At 43.4% G+C, this 21,462-nt stretch overlaps 2 protein-coding genes across 5 annotated transcripts in view; one reads left to right on the forward strand and one right to left on the reverse strand.

The window, feature by feature from the left end:
• The window catches only part of LOC725408 (TSC22 domain family protein 1), a 76,946-nt gene that overhangs the window by 8,527 nt on the left and 46,957 nt on the right, over nt 1-21,462 (reverse strand). For all 3 annotated transcript variants that reach the window (XM_016913039.2, XM_006569388.3, XM_016913041.2), the window contains exons 2-4: nt 20,913-21,198; nt 3,587-3,689; nt 2,256-2,278 (exon numbers count right to left, since the gene is read on the reverse strand). In XM_016913039.2, the coding sequence (XP_016768528.2) occupies nt 2,256-2,278; nt 3,587-3,689; nt 20,913-21,198 (412 nt within the window). The remainder of the gene's footprint in view (nt 1-2,255; nt 2,279-3,586; nt 3,690-20,912; nt 21,199-21,462) is intronic.
• Nucleotides 1-21,462, forward strand: part of LOC725482 (L-lactate dehydrogenase A-like 6A) — a 119,979-nt gene that overhangs the window by 1,361 nt on the left and 97,156 nt on the right. The window lies entirely within an intron of this gene.

Genomic DNA, 21,462 nt, shown 5'->3' on the forward strand with positions numbered 1-21,462 from the left:
TATCGGTTCTCGCGTAACATGGCGCGCGTAGATTTTCGCCCAGTTCATAATCCAAAGATCCAAAGACGTCGCAAAAATTTCTCCTTCCTCTCTATCCACGAAACTTATCGCCAGATTATACGTGCTCGATTCCATCGGTGATTAACGTTACACATTCATTTGACGGTGGTGACCGGATCCAGGTCTCTCTCTTTCAGGCTGTCGCTTTCAGCCTCGATCTTCTTAACCCGCGTGATTTACCGGATTGGACAGTTATTGGAATATTAATTGGTCGACATTGGATGCATTAATCGGGTAAAGCGGCGTGCTCGTTATTACACGGCCGAAGATACACGGTTGATGTTCTTTCCTTGGCACTTCACGCGTCAAACAAAATTTTCATCGACGCGATGAAGATGAGATTTTTTTTTTTAAGCACGCGATCGCTCGAATCGATTCGTTTGTTTATTTTTTTCTCGATTGAAAAGACGATGGAGAATATTTTTTTCGACGGATACAGAGAAGAGCCGATTAAAGCGAATCGCCATTGCGTTCTTTTTCCCCCCTTTTTTTTTTGCGTAACAGCCAGTTTTAGCTCCGTCCATTAACGTCTCCCTCGTCCCCTTGCCGATTCGTGCCGATTACGTACGGCTCTACGCTTCAACGATGTTTTCCGTTAATTCGTTTTCTTTTCCCCTTTTCCTTTTTTCTCCCCCACCTCCTCTGTGAAATTGGTCGCCGCGCAACGCAGTCGCGCGCCGCTAGAAATTCCAATTACATCCATATTCGAGTACACCTATAATTTCATCGTTGGCACGTTTACACGCAGGACAGCTCGTGACTGGCGACGATCGTTGCGGTTTTAACGTAATTAATAGAAACGGATGAAAAGGACAAAAATAGAATCTCGGTAGGTAGGTAGGTAGTACGAGGGGAAAACACGTATGCCATGCCTCCCGTAATTTACTGCCTCCTTAATAGCAAAATTTACGAGACTGCGGCCAACATTTTTTAAAATTTCAAACACATCTCCTCTTATGGAACTCTTTACATATACATACACTTATATAGATATATATCTATATATATACACATCTACATACACTTTATACTTTCCGTTCTAATTATCCTCGATCAAATCGACTCGTACAAGCGTTAATTATGAGCTCGAACGATTTCAACGTTAGATCGTGATTGTTATCCGAGAGGGAGAGGAAGGGAGGGCTCGATCGATATTTGGCGCCACTCGATCGCTGCGGTGTGGAGGACGCTTAAGAGGCAAATGGCGGAGAGGAGGAGAGGACGAAGGAGTTCGAAGGAGGTTCGGTGAAACGAGTGTCGGATAATTAATTCGGGTGACCCTCGTTGTATCCCCTCGGTGGTAGCGCCCCCTCTCCTCCTATTTGCCCCGGTTCCATCCGTTGGCTTCCACGGCTCGGCCTCCTAGCAGCCGGTCTCCTCGCTCGTTGATCGTATCGTGCCGCGGGTGATTTTAAATCAGAAAGTTAATTAGACGCGCTTCACTGTCCTTTATGTCGTTCGTCCGTCGCGTCCTATACCCTTTAACGTGTACGTGTGTGTGTGTGTGTGTGTGTGCACACGAGAGGTAGCTACTCTCTCTCTCTCTCTCTCTCGCTTCGGAATATACCGCTGTGAGCCGACCTTCATTATGCCAACTAATTAAACTCCAATCGGCTCTGACACTCGATGCCACGGCTCTACTACCTCTACGCTTCTCGATCGACGCCATGCGTCCCTCGGTGTCCAATCCGGATCTAGTCAATCTGGGAATCGAATTTTTTTTTTTGATAAATTTATTTTATTGTACAATCTCTTTTCTTTTTTGTGTACGTTAATAGAATTCATAGAGTATTCGTTTCTTTTTTTTCTCGTTATAATTTTCTTCATAATAGCATTTCGTTCCCTTTCTCTACGATCCCTTTTGTCGATCGCGCTACACGTGGCAAGGTTTTCGGGATACAGATAAGGTTTCAAAGAGCGTTCCACAAAGGAGGCACGAAAAGGAATTATTAGAGGGAGGATATCACGTTTTAACGAGGAGGAGGGGGGGGGAGAATGGGGGAGAAAAGGACGGGTGGAACATTGAATTGATATCCCCTGCTTAGGAATAATTGCGAGTATGTTTGTGAATATGTGGATCGATCATAAGCTATAATTGCATCAGGGCGTTCTATTGTATTAATTTTTTATCGTCTCGATCAAAGATTATATATTCGCAATGAAATTAGAAACGTATACATGTATTGGAGACTTACCTCTGCCACCGGCGCTCTTCAATCTGCAACACAGAAAAAGAAAATTTTCCATTAGAAAATCTGAATTAACATCAACTACGAAATCCTCCAATTCTCAAGTGTTTGCTTTAAAAAATATTTTTCCCAAAATTTAATTTTTACTTTACCACAAAAAATCAATCAGCTTTTAACAACTACGAGTAAGCATATTTATTTCAACAAGTAACTAGATTTTCTAACTCTTTGTCCAGATGGCTCGATTCGTCTTTGGAGGAGCGAAATTATCGTCGAACAAGAAAAAGAAAATTTTCCATTAGAAAATCTGAATTAACATCAACTACGAAATCCTCCAACTTCAAGTGTTTGCTTTAAAAAATATTTTTCCCAAAATTTAATTTTTACTTTACCACAAAAAATCAATCAGCTTTTAACAGCTACGAATAAGCATATTTATTTCAACAAGTAACTAGATTTTCTAACTCTTTGATGGCTCGATTCGTCTTTGGAGGAGCGAAATTATCGTCGAACAAGAAAAAGAAAATTTTCCATTAGAAAATCTGAATTAACATCAACTACGAAATCCTCCAATTCTCAAGTGTTTGCTTTAAAAAATATTTTTCCCAAAATTTAATAAAATTACTTTACCACGAAAAATCAATCAGCTTTTAACAGCTACGAGTAAGCATATTTATTTCAACAAGTAACTAGATTTTCTAACTCTTTGTCCAAGTGTAAAGATGGCTCGATTGAAGGAGCGAAATTATCGTCGAACAACGATTGTCCCCAGTTTCTCAACAACCCTCTTTCCTCCCCGACTTTTTTTTTCCCTTCGGATGCAAATCGACCGATCTAGTTAGCAACCGGTTCCCCACCCTCCCCCTCCTCCCTTATTATCCGATTCTTCTCCATTTCGACGCGCTGCGGTGGTAGGTGGTAATTTAACGGGAATCGATCCGAGCTAAACCGCGATCGTTTCGCGGATCTGGCTGATCGCCGATCCGTATCGAGCCTCCATCGTCTCCTCCTCCTTCCTCTTTGCATGGATTTCGAAATCAATCTCACGGAAACGGAGCGCGCAGGTGTTTTACCGTTCTCCTCGATTCGAAATTCAACCGGATGAATCTCTCTCTCTCTCTCTCTCTCTCTCTCTCTCTCTCTCTCTCTCTCTCTCTTTCTTTCTGCGTATTCGATATATCGTAATAATAACACCACTCGCGGTGGTAAAGTTGAGAATCGTGATTTGAATTGGAACGAATTGGAAACAGTTATGCAAGATTGAATGGAAATTATAAAATAGGGTTCGAGATTTTTTTTCAGGGGATAGATAGAAAAGGTATGTAATGTTATCGTACCTTCGACAATGGAGAAGCGTGACCATGACCACTGCGCCGATACCCGCCGACACTAAGGACACTATCACTAGAGTCAGCACCCATCCGAGTTCTCCAGGAGCTTCTGCAAAAGAAAGAAAAAAAAGAAAAAGGGAGCGATTAGAAGGCGAGCGCCGTCGTAAATGAAGCCGAGGATCCGTGAGATTCTCCTCTCTGTCGCGCCATCGAACCGTAAAGATCCACCGCCGTTTTCTTTTGCGGCGGAGAAAGAAAACGACGACGGTGGTAAAAAGGATCGGTTCGTATACTTTACGCGGTGGAGAGGAGCCGTTTCACCGAGTCCTCTCATCGATGATGATGATGATAATAATGATGACGACGACGATGATGATGATGATGACTCTATTCCACCGAAGGCAAAAGCTTTTCGAAGCGGCGATATTTCGTATCCGATTCTAACTCGATCTTTTTACCCCGTAAACGCCGCCATTATCCCTTCCCTCTTCGAACCTTCTTTTTCCTTTTCCTTCCTTTCTTATCGACCGAAACGGCGCAACTCGTAAAAATATCCTTTTCTTTTTCCCGCGAACGAACCTTAGGAAGCCATCGATACAGTTGAATCACGCGTCACTTGAATATAAAGAAAGAGAAAAAAAGAATTGCGTTTGAATACGTATACGAATGTTTCGAACGTAAAATTATCCGAGCGAGGTCTACGCTCCGCGAGAAACCTCCACGTAATTGGTCCACCGCGTCCGGTTTCCGCTCAGCGGGATCCCCGGCAAACTTTTATGTACGCCAACTTGCCCATTATTTCTGGGACGGATCAACACCGCTGATCTCGGCTGGGATTCTCGGCCGGTAACGAGACGAGAAATTAACGTAATCGGAAGAGAGATACTGAAAGCGGTATATTATTCACTGGGTCGAAAGGAACCTTCGCTAGAAGGATCGCTTTGTTCAATCATCTGGTGACGTAATAATAGAGATTCTACACTTTGGACGCTCAAAATCGTAAAATATATTCATTTATAAATTTATGAAATTGGATAATCATCCAAGATCTGAGATATTTTCGAAATTATTTACTTTTATCTCAATTTACTTAAATTGTAATTAGTCTGTGCATGTTAGAAATAGAAAAATTTTTATATCTATAGAGAATACTCTGAGATCGTACGTTTAAATACGAGTTTGGATTAGTGATAGGAACGCGCGTGAAAATAGGCGTTTCTGAATTAAGCAATCGCATGAGACGACTTGTTTCCGCCAATGAAATAATAGATGTCGAGTCGAGAGAAGTAGAAAAATTTTTATATCTATAGAGAATACTCTGAGATCGTACGTTTAAATACGACTTTGAATTAGTGATAGGAATGCGCGTGAAAATAGGCGTTTCTGAATTAACCTAATCTAAATCACACGAGACGACTTGTTTCCGCCAATGAAATAATAGATGTCGAGTCGAATTAGCCGCGATATATCAATATTTCGAACATATCAGATGACGAAATAATTAAAAAACGACGAGAACGATTATGAATGGTTGGAATCGCTGTAGAAGAACGTTACGAATGACTGTTGTCAACGTTCAAACTTATATAACGCTCTTCTTCGGAACGAGGTTTCTTTTCGCGACGATTTTCCACGAACCACTTCTCGACAGGGGAGAAAGAAAAAAGGAGAAGTCCATTTAACCAGTTTCCAGGCCGCGATTCTCACAGCTCGGATCTCTCGCTTTCGACCGGTCGTCGAATATACGAAGACGATATCTTAATCCTTTCATCGAACGTTTCTCAGATTAGTCTCAGCTTAATCGAGCTTAATCGAGAGCGTTTTCCGCGGAATCAAGTCGATTTTACAGCTCATTTTACGGCTCCCGTAAACGAGGGAAAATAAAGAGTTATTCGATCGTTTTTTTTCTTAATTAAAAACGATCCTTGCTACGATATTCAGGATCTTGAACGATTAACAAACAGATGTTTTTCCTTTTTACATCGTGTTTGATATTTTAATTTCTAGGCTGCTCAATAAAAAAAAAAAACTCGTTGGAAAGCGTGAGAGCGTTTCTCAGAGCGTGTCGCCTCGTCGAAAACGCAACCGTTTCTAAAAATCGTTTTTTACAATACCTCCCCATTGTGCGTTATTCTATTGGTCGCATCGCGCGTCGAAACGTCGTGTTCCAGCTCGTCGATGCTCGCGGACAAAGGCTCCGTTCGAGAGGAAAGAAAGAAAGAAAAAAAAAAAAGGGTACTGAACGCGCGCATTGAGAAATAGAGGAGAGTATAAGATGTGTCGAGCAACGTGACATTTTTACTTTACTTTCCAACTCGTCGAAAACAGTTTTGTTTGGGCTGCTTCTATTCGCAACCCTCATAGAATCATTGCCTCCAGCTTTGTATTTGAAAATTGTTCCAATCTTCGTAACTCGATCAAATTCAACTTTCAAGTATTAACTTTAAGGAATCAAACGTTGAATCTACACGCTTCGCTTATTTAATTCGAAACCTTTAAAAATTTCGAGCGATAGAGTTGATTAAATAATCAGTTATTCAAAATAACATTTATTAGATAGAGTTGATTAAATAATCAGTTACTCAAAATAACATTTATTCAACTAGCTGTTCATTATTATACATTTTGAGGCAAATTGCACAAATAACTCGTAATTATTACAAATTTTCCCTATAATTAAATCGAAAACCTTGATGGTACAATTCTTAAAAGTTACTTAAAATTCTGTCCATTTTCTCCCTTCACCATCTCGCTCCTAACTGTGTGTGTGAAATGAAGAGAAAAAGAAGAGAGAAGAGTTAACACGCGAGAGCGTGTAAGTTTGAATTAACCTGGCCGCGTGGAGAGGGGCTACGGTCTATCAGTGTCACTTTTTCTGACGTGGACGTAACAACGCGCACGCCACGACCGATAACCGGCCCACAACAACACAGTTATCAATCACTCTTCTCGCCTAGGATAATCCGTGCGTTAACTCTCGTGGCGCGCGAACATCGTCGTTTACGAGTCGGGTTACAAACTCGGCTTGCCCTTATAGAATAGAAGAGGAAAAGGAGAAAGAGAGAGAGAGAGAAAGAAAGGGAACCGCTTCGATTTTTTCGAGAACGTCCCTCATCTCGAATTCCCTTCTGTCAGAAACGAATCAAGCGTGGAAAAAGGAGCGTGTTTCTGTGTTCGGTTGTGTTTCGACCCTTTGTACGCCTGTCGATTTCGCGTCAAACGTGAAATATCCGTTCGACCATCCAACTTTCGAATCCCCTCGAAGATGTATATTTATATATATCGATTATCAGTTCGATAACGAAGGAATGGAAATTTTTATTGCTACGATATTCACTTCTACAAGATTCGATCCAGAAATTGTTGTTCTCGGTGGCAAAATGGCCGAGGGATAAATGGCAAGATGATCGTTCGATCTTCGGGTTGGCCATTAACCGCAGAGATCGAAGGGATCTCTCGATATTTCACGATCGTTTTAATCTCGTTAGACTATTTTGCCATTCGTTCGTAATGCATCGTGATACTCCATCGATCGATTCTCTCCTCCTCTATCTTTCTTAACTGTGTGTGTGAACTGGAGGGAAAAGAAAGAAAGAGAAAAAGAAGAAAGACAGAAAAGTTAACACGCGAGAGTGTGTAAGTTTGAATTAACCTAGCCCTCTTTTTGAATTAACCCCTCTTCTTAACCTTCTATCTCCTATCTTTTATTTCTCTCCTCGGATTAATTTTATTCCCTTTCGAATTGACAAAATTTTCCGAAATATTTTAAAAAGAGCGTTGTTCGAAACCTGTCTGACTCGATGTGTACATATATATATGTGTATGTGTGAATTTAACTTCCACCAGGTTGCAATTTACATTCCTCGAGGAGAGGAAGAGGGGCGCGTCTCGAAAAAATTTTAGAAATCGTAAAAAGGACGGTATATTTGCAACAATGCGCCGTACTTTTTCGCGCAGAATGTCGGCCACGCGCAGGAGGAGGAGGAGGATCATATTTATTCAAACGAGTCGATAAGAAAACTACCGGATGGACTCGTCCCTCCCCATTCCTCGGTTGTATTTTCACCTTAACCCATCGAAACGACTCCGCCGGTTAATAAATTCTGCGTGGCGACCACAGAGTTCTTTCGGTCTGTTCTTAACCTTCCTCTCCCCAACGTTTTATATATATATCCCGTTCACAATGTATCTCTCTCGTTACTTTCCTTCCGCTTTAAATTGGAGATCGAGAAAAAACTGAGGCTTTTCAAAAATAATAATAATTATCTTCTCGAAAGAAAGTGCCTCTTGTACGAGTCTCTTCGATTAAATTAATTTAAATCTTTTTTAAAAATATTTATTTAAACTATTTAAATTTTAAAGTTAATGAACTTGAATAAGTATACATTTTGAAAATATAATATAGAAATAAAATTTTCTATTAACTTTATACTTATTTAATCAATCACATCTAAACACAGAAAAATTCTTTTATAAAATATAAATATATTAAATAAATTATTACTAATATTAATATTTCGGTTCAACATATATTTATTAACTTATCATATCGAATTCCTCGAATTCAAATAATTAAACAAATATGAAACAAATAAATAACAATAAATTTAATTGATCAATAATATGCACCTATGAGAGAATTTTCACGAAGCAGATGCTCTCGTAACGTGCGAACTACGCGTGGAATGCAAACGGACAACCGGTATGATTTACTCGTTGTCGCACCTGAAAAATTCCCGCTTGACGATGGCATTTTTCTCGAGGCCCAAGCCCCTCTCTCTCTCTTTTACTCAAGCTTCGAATTACCGAGGTTCGACAGGTAGTCGGCCTTTCCTCGGCCCGTCGTTTAAATGAATTTTTTCTCGCTTCTCTTCTGGTGGCGTGCAGCGGAATCTAATTTTTGATTTGTAAGCTCGTCCGTGGGGGGTCGACGTGCACGAGGACGCCGCCGATATCCCGCCACCATTTTACACGTGTTTGCCCGCCACTGGCGACACTCCATCCCCTCTCCCCCTCCGATCCACGCAACCGATTTATTTACGATTTATGCGAGCATCGAACACGGCTCAGGTGAAACAGGTGTGGAAAAAAGCGGGATGCCATTCAGAGGGTAGCTTTTGAGATGATGAAAAGATTTTCGAAATCAGATTCGAAAGCGTCCAATCCATCTCATTCGGTTTAAAATTTTTCCACTCTGTAAATAATCGATAAAATTCAGTGCGAATACCTGGAGGATTTCACGAATGTGAAAACGCAGTTTGATTTTCTTCATCTCTCGCGACGACGACTGCGTTTTAAAAAGCACGTATTCAAAGATAGTTTAACGGATTCGAAACACGTTCAATCGAATAAAGAACGCGCGAAGATTTCAACTCGAATATTCTCCCCGGATTCGAACGGTTATCTCTCATTTCGTTCGGTAAAACCGATAATTGCGGCGTTGCTCGTTCGAACATATGGAGGATTTCGCGAATCGTGACTCTCATCGTGCACCACACGTAGTGGCTGGTCGTTTTCCAACGCGAAAGCGTTAAATGGGAAAAGGCGGCGGAATACGTTTCGAAATCTATTACGCAAACCTATTAATTTCGAGTCGAATCACGGTTGCCTCGTTTTCGCTTCGCACACGCGAACAGATCCGATTCGAACCGAGTATCGGTTCGAAGCATTAATCATCGGTGTCGTCCCGATACGTATCGACTGTTTGACAGCCCATATCCACACTGCTTTTTATGAATTATCCAATATATGGTTTCAGGGCCGGTTCATCGAGTTTCACCCTCCCCCTCCCCTCCCCTCCCCTTTTCGCACCGTACCCGTATATTACGGAGTCGTTCTTCTCATCGACTACGCGCCACGTTTATTATTAATAAACGACCTACCGGGGTGTTTTAACGTTTTTAACCGGCCGCGTTATTTTCGCATTCTTCTTCTTCTTCTTTCGAGAAGAGAGAGAGAGAGAGAGAAAATCGTGGACGGGTGCTAAGTGATTTGGAACGTATTTACGCGGATATATTTCGTGCGATATATATTGTTATATATTCGTGTTTAATAACAAGCGTAATTAAAAGCGTATTCCTCTCTTTTTCGTTTCACCTCGACTCGGTGTTTTCGAGTAAGTGATGTTGTAATAATTATCCACGGAGGGTAACGATAAGATTAAAGAAGGGGAAAAAAAATATTCATCGAAGAGAAACTCCCTCTCATTGTTGCGCCTTCGATCTCGTAATAATATCGCCCCGTTCAATTTCCGCGGTCGGGAAATTTATCGGAAATATTTACCTTTATTGCCGATAAATTTGTAACCGTGGCTAACTTGTAATTTGCAAAGGATGATAAGTAAGAAAACCGGGGGGGATCGTAACTTTTATCGATAACAATTTCATTTCGCTAAAACGACGTGGCGCCAATCGTATTTCCTTCCATTTATTCGATCGAATTACCATTATATATCGCATAGCATACGTCCATTTTCTCGAAGATACGTTCGCGGTTGCCGATGATTGGACGCTATTCACTCGCTTCCGTTTCCATACAATCTGGCATCCTCGCCGTCCAACCTCTCTCTCTTTCTTTCTCGATAGTTCTTTCTTCGTTCTCCATATTTCACGCGACGTTTAATTACGAGCGTTTATCACGTTGTCAAGGCGACGTGACGCGCGAGGTAACGGGGGGAAGGGAGAAAAAATTTCTCATTCATCGGCGCGCATGCGTATTGTACCAGCCGATTACGTCGCGTGGACGTCGCCGCGGCCGTGCTTACAGTTAGCGACAAAATAATTAAGCAGAGAGAACGGCGTTCAAAGGACAGTTCTTGCCTCTCTCTACCATCGGATCCTTGAATTACGACTCTCCTTTGGCTAATTACGGAGAGGAGTTACGCAACCGCGTTCACCACACGTATACGTAATACGCCGTTCATTAATCATCATTAAGGAACGATTCGCGTCGCGCGGTCTGATAACGTTCCGCGAGAACTCTCCAATCTCCCCTCCTCCTCCTCCAGATTTCGCGACGTAAAAGGAGGAAGCTCTCTCTCTCTCTTTCTGTTAAGCAAGTACATTCTTCTCCATTATTCAGCCGAACGAAGGTGATGCGAACTTGTTAACTTTCTCGCGAGTTCTGTTTCGAGATCGAGTCGAGGGAAAAGATAAAATACATGGATCTTATCCGTCCTTTTCCTTCTTCTTCTAGGAGGAGCTCGTCCACGATAAAAATATCGTTTCGAGTTTAAACGATATTGCTCTCGCGTATCTATTATTCCAGACTCGTTGGAAGAAAAAGAAAAAAGATTAATCGTTTCATCTTACGAACAACGATCGAACGATTATTATATTATTATTATATATCTCGATTACTCTTCCCGTGATTTTCTAGATGGCCTCTGATTTTCTAGAGTTTAATCATCCTTCAGGGAAAAACGGAGAAGAACGAAGAGGGCAGAGAGGCAGAGAGTGGGGGGAGGGAGACCCTCGAAAATCGGCGAATTATACCGACCGATATGCTTCCCGGTATCTGCCGGCCAATAAATATGTCATTAAGGGGAATAATTTATCGATGGAGGCGCCCCGTCCCTCGCTCTGCGGCCGTTTACACGCTCGTGTGCGCCCCTGGAACGGATGCCTCGCGATAATTGAGCCGTCGCCCGCCACCACGCAGCGCCAATTTTAATCGGCCTCGGTTTTTTCGCCTCCGCGGGCGAAATCCGTGATCATCGTCCTCGCACGCCGCTCCTCTCCCTCTCGTTCTTCTCTTCTCTTCTCTCGCCCCAAGGTAACCGATTCTTTTATTCTTGATTCTCTATTCCCTCCTCTTCTCGAGTTATTATTCGGTTTGCTGCTCGTTTTTACCGTTAATCGGCCGCTTTGTAACTGTCGAGGAGAGGGAGGCATCGACAATTACAAGCTTTTAAGGTTATCTCGTCGCTTTTAGTTTTTTTAGGCTCTATTTCTATCTCCTCCTTTCGTCTCTTTTTGCCTTTAGAAAAGATCGAGCGAATCGATCGATTTTCCTTCCTTTCCCTTCTTTCTGAGAGAGAGTGGAGATTTTTATTCATATCGAATTTATGCGAAGAAATGTTTCTTGGATGTTGGATCCTCGAGTCGAGGGTTTTTGCGGATGAAAATGAGCGGTGGAAGATTTCGCGCGATTACTCGAGAAATTAGTCGGTCGTAAATAAAAGTGGCGCGATGGAGGAGATTTTTAAGAGCGCCGCTCGATAGGCCACCTCCGACTACCTGATGGCTCGATATATCCCGCAGCTTCGTCATTATATATTCACAGATTTTTATCCTCGTCCAGCTCTCGCTACCAGCTGTGGAAATAGTCGCGCCGAATAAATCATAAGGAAACCGCAACTATATACCTGGGCAATTAAGCAGACCGCAGAGGGATCTTAATGTCTTAATAGCGATGCGGTTTCCGCCGTCCTTTCCCGGAATGCTCGCTTCTTTGGATTCCATTTGGGACGGTTTAATTAATGGCCCGTATTTTTTCTTCAAATTCTTCAATTTCCCTCGTTTCGTTTCTCTTAACTCGAGACGATAAATATCGATCAAAAGAACGACGATTTAATTGCAAATGAAAAAAAAAAAAGATGCGTGCGCGTGTAACGAGTTAATTGGCTTGGACGAGCGCCAATTTTCCTCCTGTACCCCAAGCAACTATAAAATTTAATTTAATTCAACTTTATTTACGGTCAAATTTTTCCAGATAGACACGCGCGATTAAAAAGAAACGAGAGATATACGACGATGGGTCGGAAGGGTTCGAGGTTTGCTGCACGACGGCAAATCACTTTTACTCGCCCCTTTACGAGCGCTTTCGAGAACCCGTGAGACCCCTTGCACCCTGCGTCGCGCGTCCGACTCGGTCGGTTGTCAAAAGATATTTAAGCCCGATCCTCGACTCTCCTAAATGCTCGTGTAAACAAAGATCGCGTTCCGAAAGCGACCGACGAGTGTCCCTCAAAAATTTACGACGCTATAGTTTCCTCGCCGAATCGGTAAAATTGTTGGCGCAACTTTGTCTCCAAATATTTCCACCTCCCTACGTATTTCTTTAATCACAATATCGACAGACGATTCATTTTCCGTATATACTTTTCAATATATATATATTTATCTATTATCGGATTATTTGTTTGCAATTGTGGTACACCTGTGTTTCGAAAAACACCGTCCATTTCGCTTTCAGAACCGTATTAATTCGCGTATTTATAGGCTTGTTTTCACAGGACAGGTATTTCTACGAAGTGGCCGATACACGGCGCTATCGTACGCTTTCTCGACGAAAACACGTCGTAATTTACCGCGCGAGACGTTCACCGTTAATCGTTCCGACTCCCTTTTATAAAACGATAACGCGAGACCGAGCCGCCTTAATCGGGCGTAAATCATCTCGTTACTTCGATTAAACGAAGAAACTAAAGTGAAACTAAAGCTTGTATTTCGAATCTTTCCAATTTAGTCAACCGCTGTAACGAGTTAATCGAAGCGACCGCGCCGGTGGCGCCGACCACTGGGCCAAAGTGGAACTCGAGTTTGGCAACGCGATTGGTCATTGTTTCGTGCGCTACACGAAGGGATTCTTCGCCTCTGCTCCACGGTTTCAAGAGGCCTCTCTCGTATGCCTGAGATATTGCCACTCTTTTTTCTCAAATATCATAAGTTAAGCTAATACATACGTTGCTAGAAAAAGGAATAGAATCAGATTCTTTTCAACGAGAAACTTATTATAATCGAAACGTTGATTCTAAAAGAGAGAAAAATATTACTTTATGAACTACAAAATTTTATTCAACGATTATTTTTCAATCGAGCATTTACTATTTCACGAAATAATAAAACTGTATAATATTCGATTGCGTCACATTAATCTAGAATCAAAAATATCGATGGCGCGGCAATCGTGTCATTACTGTATCGTAACGCGATTATTATCCATCTGGATGGAGGGGCGATGGAATTATACCGCTTTCACGGCCGACTCAATTGCCATCTCGGAACTATAATCGAGATAAAACCGTAGAACGGCGGTGCGCGGAGATGGTGATTGAAAATATGTGTAAGGTGTACGCACGACGGTTGGGGCCAGTTGCGTGGACGGACGCCACGCACACTGGGGGGGGAGGGGAGGGATATGAGCGAATAAAGAACGGATCCATCATCGGGTGGGACGATCGTTCGCCCGGTTTATCCGTCATCCGATCTACGATTCACCAGCCCGTCACCAGGGCTTTCCCCGTCCGCCAAGGTGTGGCAACGGCCGAATCAAACCGGGTCACGCGCAACGAATGCCAATTGTTATTCACGATGCAAGGGAAGGATGTCCCCATTTGTGACGATACAGTTTTGCCGAATTATAATCTAAAAGGGATCTTAATTCTTGACAAGGTCACGAGAGTAAAAGTGTCCAAGTTTCTCTACATCTTTTTCCTTTTATTTAGCATCGCAAAATATTCAAAGTAGAGTTTATCACCTTGATAAGTCGAATTAAGTTGAACTCGGCTCAACATTCTTGATTTCACGAGATTAAATAAGAAACCTGACTAATTTTTTTTTTTATTTGAAACTTTAATATAAATGTAGAATTTATCTTTTTTCTTTTGTTGAACTTGGCTCAACATTCTTGATTTCACGAGATTAAATAAGAAACCTGACTAATTTTTATTTTTAATATAAATGAATTTATCTTTTTTCTCTTGTTGAACGCTCAGCATTCTTGATTTCACTTTGAAATCAAGGTTCAAGTACAAAACTAATTTCAATTCAAAATGTTGTTTATAAAAGTGGAAAGTAGAGTTTACTCAGCATTTTTGATTTCACGAAATTAAATAAGAAAACTAATTTTTACTTGAAACGATCTTTAACATAAAAATAGAGTTTATCTTTTTTCTCTTGTTGAACTTGGCTCAGCATTCTTGATTTCACGAGATCGAGGTTCAAGTACAAAACTATTTTCAATTCAAAACGATGTTTGCAAAACTGGAAAGTAAAGTTCACTTTTGCTCGACAAGCTCGAATCGAGTTGAACTCGGCCCAGCATTCCTAGATTTCACTAGATTAAATAACAAAACTAATTTCTACTAGAAACGATCTTTAACATAAATGTAGAGTTTATCTTTTTTCTCTTATTGAACGTTCAGCATTCTTGATTTCACGAGCTTAAATAAGAAAACTAATTTCTACCGATCTACGATCTACTCTTTGGATAATCGGAAGCGGGCAACACACGAATCGCAACAACATCCGTTACGTGGGACCGTCTCGCATCACGTTCGCCCATCAATCTCGCCGCTGCTCGTCCGTTCGAGCGTTCAATCATCGGGATTAGCCGGGGATAAAAATCGGAGGCGTTCATAATGTTTTCAACAACGCGAATCGCTCATTCGTCCGCGGAACGCTCACCGTCGTCGTAAACCCGGCAACGTTCAATCGTGAAAATTCTCAGGGAGGCCGGCTCACGATTCACCACCCTTCCCCTCTTCTCTCTCTCTCTCCTTCCTTTCGAGGAATAATCTCCTCGGGCAACAACTCGCGAGCCAACATCCGAGTTAACGGAATCATTCATACTTTACGTCATGTGTACGTGAAAGCAGGCACTTGGCACACATCAACGTCACTCGCAACGCAAAAGCGCGAGAATAGAATCGAGTGGTTCTCCTCTCCCTCCTCCGCCTAGACAGAGGTGCACTTCTTCGAGGGCCGAAGCCACGTAATCGGTAAACGGTCACGAGGGAAACAAAGCGGGCATTATAGCCGTTTGGGAGCCGTCCTCTGCCTCTACATTCCTGCCGTACACTCCATTTTCATTACAATCGTGCTTTTACTGGATCAAAACGGTACGAATAGAAATAAGAAAATAACGTCGTAGGTACGGTTTTACCAGAAACACTCGCTTTGTATCTCTCTTTATCGTCGATACACGTGGCTTTAGACGACTGTTGAAGAATGGACGGAAGAAACATTTTCACGAAAGATGGATCGTCGAGGGAAAGAATGACTAATAGCGCCGTTCCCTCCAACTAAGGCCGAGATAAGGATCTTGTCGAAATTCGAAGAGATAAATTGAGTTTCCTTAAAATGTCAAGCTCGCATTCCGTGAAGGCACCGTGAAACGTTTTACCGTTTGCAGTTCGATCCTTTAATCCGGGGACACTGTGTATTAAACGAGATCGAAGACCGACAAACATCTTTAAATGTTTAATAGAAATAGCTCTATTTTCTGAAACGTTTCTCCCGATATACGACGAGACTACAAATTTGAGAAAGAAAATACAATCGTAAGCACGGAAAAAAGAAGAAAAAGAACCTACGAATGAATACGTCCTTAACGGGTCTCTAAAAGATTCGTCGATTTGCCACGGGCGACGCGGTGGTATTTCTATCGGTTCTAATGTACCGATACACGGCCGGCTGTTAACAACTTTTTTTCCCTCCTCGCGAGCGCTCGCGTCGCGTGAAACAAGATAAGGAGAGAAACGAGGGATAAATAACCGTGGCTACCTCTCGCCTACCATCCTCTCCCGGCCAACGAGAATTCCCAACTCGGTGCGTGCGCGTGTGTGGGTCCCGCCCGCGTGGTGGGGGTAGAAGAGCAAGAGTGGGGGAAGAGGAACGCGGATGTTTCCGGAACATCCGATGGATGGCCCGTGTTTTCGAGATAAGCCGGCCAACTTCGGCATAGTTCGGGTAAATGGGAATGATATCGGGGGGGGACGGGCGTGTTGGGAAACACGCGACGGCCCGTCTCCTCGCCGGTAATCGACGTGCCTCGTAATCTTAATTACCCGAAATATCGGCAGAGGGGAATCGCGTAGCTCGGTGTGTATCGATACGGAGAAGACTGTAGCCCGAGCAAAGGCTTGTTAAGTGCGATCATCGTGAGAACTTTTATGCGCGCGCTCCATCATCGAGCAGGAATGGAGTCCAATATATAAATATATGTGTGTGTGTGTATGTGCACCTGCGTTTAAGAGGAAAGGATAGATAGGAAGGAGAGTCGTTTTAAAAAAAATCGTTTAAAATCGAGCGAGGAATAATTCGTCGAATAAAATCGTTACTTATTGCTCGCGTAAATTTTAATTGGGGCTCGAAGATGGTCGTTTTTACGAAACGAGAGAATCAATTTACGCGTATTTGCTTCCATTATCGTATAAGTGATAGTCGTGAGTCGGAACTCGTTAAAGCTCTCGTTAACCGCAGCCCACGTGGAGATGCGCATAACGATTATATTATACTCTGCAACACGCGGATTTAGAGGTTTAGAATCATTTACAATCGTCGCATCTTTAAAAATTTTTTCATTTGTCTACCCGCAGTTAATCAACGACGATTGTTTTCCTGATTTTAAATATACACTTATCGTGTATATTTTAATATTTTAAAATTTTCTCATCTGTCTACCCGCGGTTAATCAATGACGATTGTTTTCCTGATTTTAAATATATAAATTTATCGTGTATATTTTAATTCATATCAATTATACTATTGATTCACGATTTACTACAAAGTGAACCGTCGCTCGTAATACACTCCTCGAGTGATTCTCGCCGATTAATTCATATCTAATTTTCTGAACGTTAATTCATGTTAATTCGTATAATTTTGTGAACACGCGGCGACGAGAGATGACGAAAAAATCGGTGGAGAACGTTTCTGCCTCGAGCTGATTAACAACTCTCTTGACTCTCTTGAGTCATTAATTAATTACTGTTATCCAGTTTCAATTTGCTATGCAAATATTAGGCGTGCAAATAATCCTTTATTTCTACCATCATAATTTTCTAAGAAAAGCTCTGACAATTTTCACTTCTGTAACAATTTATATGAGAAATATCGTTCGCTGCTTACTTTTCGCATTCCAATTTAGGAAATCGATTACTGATGAAAATACGCCACTGGGAGAACATTGGAAAAATAGCAAAGAAAATTATTTAAAGCCGAGAATTTTAATTTGAAAGATCGACGATCAAGTTCAGGCGAGTTGGAGGAATCGAGAAGAAAGAAGGAGGAGAAGAACTTATTTTCACAGAATTTCGCGAGCTTCTTCCTTTTCGTTCCGAGACGACAAAATCATCACGTTCCTCTTGAATCATTACATCGCGGCCAAAGTCCATCTTACGATCACGAACTTCGACTAACTTCGAATCTCCATACATAAAACTGAATACAAAATAAAAAAAGAAAACTCGATCTACGTCTCTTAAACTTTAAACATAGGTCCAAAGGAAGGACACGTCGTGATTTTTTATTCAAAATCGGTTTATTTGCGTAAAAAGAGAACAATCGCTCGGATTAAGCGGTCGATAAATGGGAGAGCACGTAACGAATCGAGGTGCACGCAATCGAAGGAGGGAGAGAGGGGTGTGCTCGAGTGCACGGTAGCCCTGCAGCGCGCAAGGAACCGCTTGCCAATAAATCTACGTGGGCGAGATTGCCTCTAAGATTAAAAGTGCGCGGCTCGAGGGGAGAGGAAGGGGATCGTATAAAAGCGACGGAGGGAGAGGCGGGCCTGCGTCGAAAAATTCTCGCTCCAACTCTCTCCTCTTTGCATCCTCCCCTTTTCTTTTCTTTCTCGAAACACGCGACATCGATTAGATTCTCAATTAAACGTCTCCGCGCGATTTATCGCCTTTACGATTTATCTCGCGATCGTCGAAGATAACTTGGATCGAGTCGACTCGCTTTTCAAAATCGTCGAACCTCTCTTTCGAGATAAGAGGAAATTGAGAAGGATTTTAGGCTCGACTCGAGAGGAAGCTACAATCGCGTGATTAAACTCTCGACGAGGCATGATCCGTTCGAAATGGCCGCCACCGAGTTTCTCGCAGTAGTCGTGTTAGCGTGTTTCTTTGCGGTTGTCGGCACTCGCTTGGATCCGCCACTCGTTCAGCTCGAGGAGGAATCGGTTTAAAATCGATCCCCTTTTTCATCGATAGAGCGTGGTTCTATCGCGTCGCGTGGTTTGACGCGATGTTGCAATCCGTCCGATTGAGAGCTCTCTCTCTCTGAAGAGCGTTCACGCCAAAGAAACACGCCAACCGTAATTTGCGAACGTCTCTCTCGAGAGAACGTCCTCCTTTCGAGTGGTTCCAAAAAGACGCGTTCGAGAGCTCGAATCAAGTTCCGTCTCCTCGTTCTCGCCTTCTCTCGAGGCCCGCTGTAATTATTACGTCGCCGAGTGACGCGACGATTATACCTCCGTATCTCCTCCTGTCTATTTTTCCAAAACGCAAAATACGATCGAACGCTTCGATCTCGCCTTTCCTTCAATTCGAATCAAATCTTCAGAAGTACAAGTTTCCTTCGTTTCGAAAATCTTCTATCGTCGTTCAATAACAATAATAATAATAATAATAATATGGAGGACGAGAAGCGTTTATTAATCGGGCGAGGAAGGGGGATGGGAGAGGTGGCACGGTAGGATGCACAGGAGGGACTGCCATTTTCGTGGCGCGGCAACAGAGGCGTAATAACCGGTGGAATTCGTGGTAATGGCGATAATGCGTGGCTGGAACGATGGGGCCCGTAGGGGCTAAAACGGAGGAGGAGGAGGAGGGCGGCTGCGCCTCGAACAGGCCTCGAAACGAGAGAGAGGGAGAGAGAGGGAGAGAGAGAGAGAGAGAGAAAGAGGTGGGGCACCCTTCTCCGCTCGATACTCGACACTTGCGCGCTCGTACTCGCACGCTCTGGCTCGCGCGCGTACGTGCGAACCTCGGTCCTTCGGGATCGAGAGGCGGCTGGCCTCCTGATTGGACGAATTCTTCCAATCGAACGTACACGCGGCCTCTCTCTCTCTCTCTCGCTCCCTCCCTCCCTCCCTCCCTGCCCGAGAGAACCCTTTTCAATCAACCACCTCGTTTCGATCTCGTTCCCGTTCGAGAGAGCAATGGTCGATTGGATTCCGTTTGTCCCTCGCCAATATACCTTGTTCGTTTTACGGCCGATTTTACTGTTTCCGATATCCGATTTCAATTAATCAGCTCGCCCCCTCGGAGGGTATCGGGTTGAGCGGGGTGAATAAGAGTTTCTTTAATAATTCGTGAGCGAGCGAGCGAGCGAGCCGAGCCGAGCGCGGCGGGTTTTCAATTTAAACTTCTTCGATTACAAACGCGTTAACTCGATCGAAGAGGGAAGAGGGTAAAGCGAATCAAGCAAATGGCGAGGGGAGAGGCATGTAAGGAGTGGTCGGGTCGGGTCTCCGATTGGTCGAAACGGGTGAGCCGGATGCGGAGGTCGGGCCAAAGCGAGGGCGAGCTCTTGAATTATCCGTCTTAATTTGTCCGTCACGAGAATTAGCGCGAGTCGAATGAGGGGACACGGAGGGGGGGAGGGAGGGAGGGAGGGAGGGATCTCGCGCGAGAGAGCACGAACGGGGCCTCCCATGGTGCATCCAAACGATCGACCTTTCACCCTTCCCCACCTCCCTTTCCATTCTCCTTTCCTTCCTCGAGTTTCAATCAATTTCCTCCTATCGATTATCGCGTCCTCCTTCTTTACGTATCGATACTCACGTTTCAACGTTTCGCCTTCTTTCAACGCGATCGATCGATCGATCGAATTTCGTCGTTTAATCGTATTTGATTTAGAGGTTCTGATCGCAAATTCTAATCCGTTGAAATAAAGCTTCGTTTTTATCCCTAACAGTAGTTCTAACCATTTAGAAAGGTTTCGTAAACGAAATCGCTTCCCCCTCCCATCCCGTTCTTTCATTATGCAAAGGAGAAGGAACGAGATACTCGACGAGTTGGAACATGGCCGTGCATCGCCGATAATAGCCCTCGTTTTCTCGGTTACGTTATCCGTTGCAACGAGCGAAGTTGACGTCGCCCCACGAAAATTCTTCCGAAGGAGTTTACAACGAAGACGGGCAGAGTTAAACCTCGTCTCGAGCATCATCATCATCAAGAAAGCTGTTTGCTCGACAAATACGCGGCAAATATCGTGAAGTATGTACAAAAAAAGGAAAAAAAAAAAAAAAAAAAAAGAAGGAATAATAATCCTTAACGTTGTTACCGACAGACTCCTTTTCCTAACTTTTCGAGTGAGGTCCGATTGAAGAGGGAACTCGACTCGGCCCGACACTAGAGACGTCATCTCGCGGAGATGACGCGAAAGAAAACAGTCGGACAACAAAGGATCTTAATTAAAACCTGTGGTGGAAGGGGCACGCGCACGGTTCGTTCCCGAGTTTATGTATACTCCCTCTGTATACGTTTTCGACTTTACACGCGCATGCTCGGAACACACGAATGCTCGGAATGGTTGGAATATCCGGCCGAGTTTTTTTCGAAAATTGAACGAGAGGAAGCGAGTGTGTCTCCACTTACCGAGAGTGCCGTCGAGGGAGAAGGAATGCCTGTCGTTTCTCCACGCCCACGAGCACAAATCACAGGTGGTGAGTCCGTCGGTGGTAACACCCTCCTCTGGTAAATAAGGTGGCCTAGGCGGCGGTGGCACGAAGCTCCCGATCACAGCCCAAAGCGAGTCGACGTCGTTCCCGACGCCCGTGTAGTACAGCAATTCTTCCTCGGCCACGCCGGCGAACCAGTCCATGTCGTTCACGCCCGGGTGAACCGTGTTGGTGCTTGGCGTGCTCGTGCTGCCCACCGTCACCTGCAACGTCAATCCCATCGCATTCATTTTCACAACACGTTTCGATTTCATTTCCACCCACGCCTTTCGAATCTTTTCATTTCTCGAAGACGCGAATAGAGTAAAAAAGTGCATCGCACGTTTCATCGCTCGAAGCGGTCGTTGCACGAGAGAGCGGCACTTTGTGGGCCCGAGTTCCTAACTCCTACGACAAACAGTGAAGACGGCGCGGGCGGTCGCAAACAAAATCTTTCTCTTCTCGTTTCTCCTCGGCTGCGAGTTTTA

This window comes from Apis mellifera, linkage group LG7 (genome assembly GCF_003254395.2).
Source record: "Apis mellifera strain DH4 linkage group LG7, Amel_HAv3.1, whole genome shotgun sequence".
NCBI lineage: Eukaryota > Metazoa > Arthropoda > Insecta > Hymenoptera > Apidae > Apis > Apis mellifera.